Raw genomic sequence first — 8,250 nt, 5'->3', positions numbered from 1 at the left:
TAATATGATCACATTGATAATTATTGCCTGAGTACTCAATCTAAAATTGTTTAAAGCTTGCAGGGCACTTGTCTGCTTTACAAACAATCTGCTCGTGGTTCAGTGTTCTTGCATATTTTCATACTTCTATGTATGTTAATGTATGTCTCTGCAATCCCAAGACACCAGTGTTTCTCTTTTTTTACCCTCTTCCTTCAGCAGTGATTTCTTTTGGTCATGGCAGTCTGCTGTGGCACTCTTTGGATCAGTGACATTCTCCTGACATTTCTTGTCAACCACCATATGCTTTCATTAATCCCATTTGGAATGGAAAATCCTATAAAATGTTTCTGCAGGCTTCTTACCACAGCAAACCACTGACTGTCTACAGCCGTTCAGGAGCTAATAGTCTTCAGTAGTACGTTTGAGTAGATAATTGTTCTCTAGTTCCATTTATTTTCTTTGAAGATTTTTGTTGCAAGGTGACTTCTAATTCTTTTTGTTTCACCGCTTGTCTGTATCTAATTGAGGAGATTTCAAAGGCATAAATCGTTTTAATTTTGAGCTAACTGCCTGTAGCCTTTTGTACATTTGAAAACATTTTCCTTCTCCTTGAATATCCTGTTTGTTTAGCAATAGTCCTTAACTTCGAGTACCTTATGTCCAAGGGTAAATAAGCTATGTAAAGGTGGTCATAACCAAATTCATACTTTGTTCTAGGTTACTCTAAAATAGTATGGAGTGTTTTGTATGTTTTTAAAACAGATTGATTCTTACATAGAGTTGGCATGGGAGGGGGAGGTGAAGCATATCTATCTCTTTAACCCTAAGCATTTTGGGGACTGTATTCTAAAGAAAATTTGGGTTAAATCCTCCAGGGTGTTTGAAGGGAGGGAGCTTGACTTAATTTTACAGTATGATGTAGTAACAGTTAAAGCAATAGAGACCATTCTTAGATGTTTAAAGAAAATTTTAAAAAAAAAAACCAAAAACATGCAAAATCTTCTAAGGGACATCCAAATTTGGGGATTTCCCAGGAAGCAATCTAGCAGCCCTAACAAGTCTCCTCTAAGAATCTCAGCTCTTCAATGTTCCTAGAAGGCAGCACCAACGTAGCCAGAGACCTGTAACAGCCATAAAGTAGACAAGACATAATGAATGTTTTCTTGTCTGAAACAGTCATAAGTACCCTAAAATAGTGTAACTGGCCACGGTAGAGAAGCACTTCATAACACTGCTAACAACGTAACCCTCCTAACGGCATGAAAGCATTTGATATCACAGCTAAGCATAAGTATAGAAATAATATGTAGCTGCAAAGGGAGACTTATGTTTAATTGCACAAATAGGGAACAGAAAAACACACGAATCAACCACTCGTAGTAAAACCTGCAAGCAAAAACAAAGGATACAGAATAAGCAGGAAAGATTTCTGGCGGAACAAGAACAGTTTCTAGTCCTGAAGAAAAGAAGGTAAATAATGTCAGGAGCAGATGAGATTGCTTCCCACAGCCTATCACCATGGTTCCTGCTTCAGAATCCAAGTAGCCCTCTCACCTATTCACCTCAGCTTTAGAGCCTGAGACCACCAAGGACCGTAGCCATCAGTATTTAACTACATGGCATCAGCTCAGTGGTATTGTGTACTCAAAGCTAATTTAGGATAAGATGATTAGGGCCCAACTGTTTGGATATGGAGTGATAACAGCTGATAATGATTAAGAACTTAACCATTGGCAGTGTGTACTGTTAATGAATGTCAATCTAGTTAAGTATTGTTATGAAGTTTGCAACTGGTCTCATTTATCCTGTTTCCAAATCTTCCCATCACAGCTACCTTACTTAGCTGTGTTCAGCAGTAACTGCTTATCAGGACAGGGACAAGTGAAGCATCTCCGTGGATTTTTGTGCTCAACTTCATCAGAACCTGATGCCAATAGACACATGCGTGTATTTCGGGCGAATCTAGCTAGGAGTCTGTAATGTGCTTACTGTAACTTGGCACTTACATGCATAATTTATGTTCTGTAAGATCTGCATGGAGTCACTTGCTTGTGAGCGTTTCTATTCTGTGATCCTAAGTCATAACAGTTTATATTCTTGCTTTTCCTGTTTGCAGTACAAGCTTCAAATTCACAGATTAGATTAAAAATAAAGACCAAAAAAAAAAATCTTAGATTGATGTGTATTTAAAATGTTGACCATCTTATGCTCTCTCTCTCTCTCGTCCCAGATGCACATGCTTCCATATCATCAATATGTGCATGATCACTAATTGATTTCATTCAGTTTTATGCTAAGTGATGTAAATTTAGTCTTTGCTGCCAGACTTGTTCTTAGATGTGATTTCACAAACCTGTGGAAAGTACTAGAAATTTAAGGGTTTTCTTTTCTTAAAGTTTCTCCCTTCACTAGAACTGACATTCTTCATGCTCAACCCTCGTATCTTTCGGTGTCTGAAAACGTCTTTTTTATCTTTTTTTTTTTTTTTTTTTTTTTTTTTTCGGAGAAGGAGAGAGAAAGGCAGAGCAGAAATAGTAAAACTTTCACAGAAAGAAAACCAGAGTTACTGCCCTCCTCTTTGCAATTTTTGACCACTCCATCTCCCTTTTCTTAAAATAGCTGCAATAAGCTGATTGCTCCTTCTTTTCCCTGCCCCTTCCCCTGCACTAGAAAAGAAAGTTAGTTATCGCTATGATAGGCTTTCCAGAAATCTGAAATCCACAGAAAATAAGCATTTCTGATCTTTTGTAAACAGACCTCAGAGAAATCTTAATTAAAACAGGTTACAAAGCTAATATGACGCTGGTTTTATACAGGGGGGAAATGGCTATGTGAGTACAACCTAGACTTTTTTCATGTGTGTTATAGCTATGGCTAATTTCACCTTTTGCCTGCTGAAATCTTGCTTGTGTTTGAGCATCACATGAAAATTGTGTGAGGAACCGTTTCAAAGTTGTGTTTTGTCTTCAGCTGGGGAGAAGTCCCATACAAATTGCACGGATTGGAGTGCATAGCGTAGCATCACCTGTGTGGTCAAAAAATGTTATCTTGAAGGAAGGTACCAATAACTACAGTGATGACACCAGAGAAAAAGTGAGAAAAGGTTTGGCAAAACTTAGAATTCTGATAGGATTGTAATAATAAAAAAAAAAGTGGCTGACATACGCAGCTTCTTCAGGTTTGTGGGGCGTTCTGGGTTTTGAGCCTGTTGTGCTGTGGTTTGTATGCAACTGTAGTTCAAAAACCTACTCTTTGTACTGGAATTATTGAGGGTGGAATCTTTACTCATGAGGTAAATGAACTATCTCGGTGTTAATGGGCTTTCTAGTACAATCCTTGGGTATGTGAGGAACTTGAGCTGGCAGTGCTGCGCTAGGCACCAGCGTATGCAGCTGTGCGTCATTGTTTCTGAGTGAGATTGTCATGCTTTTGGGAGACCTCAGTGTATATATGGCATTTGTATAGCCCAGTTATCCTAAGTTAAGCATTTCAGTTTTTAATTGTGAAACTCTGAAAGTAGCTTGTGTCTATAGTATGGTGTTGTCTGGGAGTGTTGTGGCATGAATGTAACTGAGACTATGGTCAAGAGGAAGAGCGGTTAGCGTGACAGAGCTGGACACCCTTACAGAGGTTTCTTGTGAAATGTATTTTTAAACACTGCTGTCAGTAATGAAGGAGTGTAACTTAACATTTGGTTTTAAGTACACATGTGCTAACATGATTAAATGCCTGCTTGTCTTCATATATATCTGTAGATGTAGACACCTATGTAGTATATGTTTGTGTCTATATGATAATGCAGTGGTTGAATTAGGATGTAGGATGAGGCATAGGTATGTCCAAGCAAATACAAAAGTGATGCTTGGATTTAGATTTTTTTTTCAAAGCTGTACTAGAGCTAAATGTGTAGGACATGTATTTGTCCAAAATAAATGTATTGAGCAAATGTTTTTTCCTTTTTTCAAAAGCACACTGAATTGTTTTAATTTCAAAAAAAAATAATAAAAACGACACCTTACAGAATATTTAGTGCATGTTGTCAGTTCACCTTTACTGTAGTAATTTAAAGTGTGTTAGTCAACTTTGTCTTCTGATTTTATTTTATTTTTTTTTTTTTATTTCTAGATGATGCAAAAGAATCGCAGTTGCCCAATCAAGATAAACAGAATGGCTTCCTTCAACAAGAAAATAGAACATTCATTTTTTAGGATTATGTCTACAACATGAAGCATTTAACAGTAGCTGTCTTTGAGAACATTCATCTATGACCTGAAATGTCCTGATCCTGGGGAAAAAATAAGATTCCATTAATTAAATCTATGATTTTTAAATGCATTTTTATGACTAATCATATTTGCTTATGCACAACACGGATACAGAATTCATAAACCAGAGATTACTTTAACGCATACGCACATTTGTGTTTGTGCATTCAGTATACAAGATACATAATTTTAATCAAATTTTAAATAATCTTTTAATTTATCTATATTAATTAATAAATGACAACCTGGCAAGAAGAATTTGTTATCCATGGACAAGAGTAAAGCAGGTTCCCCCAGAATGGATGGTAATTTTGTATTGGGTAAAATCAGTAACTTAAAAGTGGAGCAAGAGGAAGATAGCATTAACTGTACTCTAGAAAGAATGGATATAAAGACCGAACAAGATGATTTCAAACATGCGGACAGCAGTGATGAACAGGAAGACAAAGAAAAGAACTTCATTTCCAACAACCCTGGCAAATATTTATCTACAGAAAATGAAGATGATTATGGATCTCTTTTTTCTCAGTATAGTAGTACACTGTATGATGTAGCAATGGAAGCTGTGACGCAAAGCCTTCTTTCTAGCAGAAACATAAGCTCCAGAAAAAAGTCACCTGCTTGGAACCATTTTTTTATATCTCCCAGAGATAGCACTAAAGCAATATGTATGTACTGTATGAAAGAATTTAGCAGGGGTAAAAATGAAAAGGACCTGAGTACAAGTTGCCTCATGAGACATGTGAGGAGAGCCCATCCTACTGTACTAATTCAAGAAAATGGAAGTATGCCAGGTATATCCTCCTTTTCTTCACCTACATTGTTACTGCCACCTCAGTCTGCAGATGTTGGAGACCTGAGTTCTATGTTATCCCCCATAAAACTGGTCAAGAAAATGGCTTCTAAAATACCATCTCCAGATCGGATAATTGAGGAATCTGTTTCTATTGTTTCTTCTGAAGAAATATCAGATCTCTCAGTTTCTGAAAAGTGCAGCAAAGAAGAAGTCATGGTTGGGTCATCTCCACAGCTACCCAACAACCAGTATGATGACACAGTGGAGAATGTAGCAGAAAAAACTGTTGTAATTCCAAAGAGCACTTCAGGTTCCAGAAGGAGATCTGCTGTCTGGAAACACTTTTATTTGTCACCTCTAGATAATTCTAAAGCTGTTTGCATCCACTGCATGAATGAATTCAGTAGAGGAAAAAATGGAAAAGACTTGGGAACAAGTTGTTTAATAAGACACATGTGGAGAGCCCATCGTTCCATTGTCCTGCAAGAGAATGGGGGTGGTACCAGCATACCACCTCTCTACACTGCACCTCCAACTCTGTTGCCTTCTTTACTACCTTCAGACAGTGATCTGAATTCTGTGTCATCCTCTCCTGGAAAACTAATGAAAGAATCAACTTCTGTTTCTTCTTCTCCAGACAGAATCTCTGAGGAGATCCATACTAATCTCTCTTCTGGAGATGCTCTGGTGGAAGACTCAATGCTGTCATCTTCTGATGATATAGGTGAAGTCTCCTTTGTTTCATCTCCTGAGAAACAGTGTGAGGGATTAGGTCCACTAATATTTGAACCTACTGCTGTATTTCAGCAAAACAAAAGGATTATGAAAAGGCTTAAATCGGAAGTTTGGCACCACTTTTCATTGTCACCTGCAGACAGTCTAAAAGCAGTATGTAGATACTGCAGCTGTATGATAAGTCGTGGTAAGAAAGGAGATGTGGGCACAAGCTGCTTGATGAGACATCTATATAGACGCCATCCCGACGTAATTGGAAACCAAAAGAGTTTTCTTGATGTGAGTTTGGCAAATTCTCCTTACGCCACTTTGGCTTCTGCAGAATGTTCATCCTCAAAGTTGACTGACTTGCCTACAATGGTTACACATGATAATCAAATTATATTTCCTGTTAATAGTAAGAAGACCTCAAAACTGTGGAATCACTTTTCAATTTGTTCCGCAGATTCAACAAAAGTAATATGTATGCACTGTGGACGTACAATAAGTAGGGGGAAAAAGCCAACAAATCTAGGCACAAGTTGCCTTCTAAGACATTTGCAGCGGTTTCATAACAATGTACTGAAAACTGATGTCTCGGAGACAGTATTATCCTCATCTACGGATAATCACATGCCACTGAGCACAGAATTACTAGGATCTTCAAATTTTGATGAAACCAATGACAAGTTTTGTGACTCTCACCCAGTTGCCAAAAAAATCACAAGTCTTGTAGCCGAAATGATTGCACTTGACCTTCAGCCATATTCTTTTGTAGACAACATTGGCTTTAACAGGCTGCTCGAATATTTGCAACCTCAATATTCTTTACCTTCTCCATCTTACTTTTCTAGGACAGCAATTCCAGACATGTATGATAATGTAAAACAAATAATTATTTCACATCTTAAAGAAGCTGAAAGTGGAGTGATCCATTTTACATCTGGAATATGGATGAGCAACCAAACACGAGAATACCTAACCCTGACAGCTCATTGGGTAACATTTGAGTCTTCATTTCGACCACAGTGTGAGGATTACCATTGTTCAGCACTATTAAATGTATCGCAAATTGACTGCGACTACAATGGAATCAGTATTCAGAAGCAGTTAGAGTACTGGTGGGAAACATGGATTACTTCCATTGGCCTTCAGATTGGGATTACTGTTACTGATAATCAGAGTATCGAGAAAACTTTAAATGAAGGTGATCACTCAAGTGTACAATGCTTTAGTCACACTGTTAATGTCATTGTAAATGAGGCTATTAAAAGCCAGAGGATGGTTCAGAATTTGCTTAGTATTGCAAGAAAGATCTGTGAACGCGTCCATCGGTCAGCAAAAGCAAAAGAGAAGTTAGCCGAGTTGCAAAAAGAGTATGAGTTGCCTCAGCATCAGCTAATACAAGATGTTCCATCGAAGTGGAATACATCATTTCATATGCTTGAACGTCTTATTGAACAGAAAAGAGCAATTGATGAAATGTCAATAGAGTGCAGCTTTCGGGAGCTAATAAGTTGTGATCAGTGGGAAGTCATGCAGTCGGTGTGTCACGCTCTTAAACCTTTTGAAGCTGCAAGTAGGGAGATGAGTACACACATGTCTACTCTAAGCCAAGTGATTCCAATGATTCACATACTTAACAGGAAAATAGAAATGCTATTTGAGGAAACAATGGGCATAGATACTATGCTGAAATCTTTGAAAGAAGCTATGGTGAGTAGATTGTCCTCCACGCTTCATGATCCAAGGTACATTTTTGCTACACTTCTGGATCCCCGGTATAAAACATCCTTATTTACAGAAGAGGAGGCTGAACAATATAAACAAGACTTAATCAGGGAGCTGGAAATAATGAGTTCTACCTCAGATGATGATAAACCTGTTTCCAATGGATGTGATATAGGTTCACCATCTACAAATTCATATGGGGAAGATAATCTTTGGTCGCTCATGGGCGACATGAAGAAAACAAAAGACCTGAAAGAGAGAGCAAAGTTACCAGAGGAAATGGTGCTTTCTTACTTGGAGGAAGAAGTACTTGAGCACAACTGTGATCCTCTAACTTACTGGAACTTTAAGAAGTCATCTTGGCCAGTACTGTCAAAATTGGCTGTCAGGTTCTTGGGTTGTCCACCAAGCATTGTTCCTTCAGAGAGATTGTTCAATACATCCAATGAAAGCAACAACTTTAGTCAGTCAAGGTTAATGATTGAACACTTTGAAAAGCTTATCTTTTTGAAAGTGAATCTTCCTTTAATATACTTCCAGTATTGAAACTAATGAACAAACTGCTAGACTAAATCTATTGTTGCTCACTGGATATTAACTATCTATAACTCGGATTTTTAAATTGCTCCAGTAGGGGCCATGTATGACATCTAATCAGTGACTATAATTCCAAATTTTAGTTTCATTTTTTTCAGCTTTCAATATGTCTACATGTGCCTTATTCATAGTACTTCAGGCCAGATACTGTATATATGTTTTTTA

At 37.6% G+C, this 8,250-nt stretch overlaps 1 protein-coding gene across 1 annotated transcript; it reads left to right on the top strand.

The window, feature by feature from the left end:
• The first annotated feature begins 4,515 nt into the window (after positions 1–4,515).
• On the top strand, positions 4,516–8,110 carry ZBED4 (zinc finger BED-type containing 4). Its single transcript, XM_009959395.2, has one exon. The coding sequence runs from the start codon at positions 4,516–4,518 to the stop codon at positions 8,032–8,034; it is 3,519 nt and encodes a 1,172-aa protein (XP_009957697.1). The 3' UTR covers positions 8,035–8,110.
• Positions 8,111–8,250: the final 140 nt, after the last annotated feature.

Source organism: Leptosomus discolor, chromosome 1 (genome assembly GCF_034619465.1).
Source record: "Leptosomus discolor isolate bLepDis1 chromosome 1, bLepDis1.hap2, whole genome shotgun sequence".
Lineage (NCBI taxonomy): Eukaryota > Metazoa > Chordata > Aves > Leptosomiformes > Leptosomidae > Leptosomus > Leptosomus discolor.
Note: the sequence above shows the minus strand (reverse complement) of the source record. Positions and strands in the feature narration are given on the sequence as shown.

Bases quoted from the DNA above. Each gene is read 5' to 3' on its own strand.
- ZBED4 (XM_009959395.2), top strand. From the start codon at position 4,516: ATGGACAAGAGTAAAGCAGGTTCCCCCAGAATGGATGGTAATTTTGTA.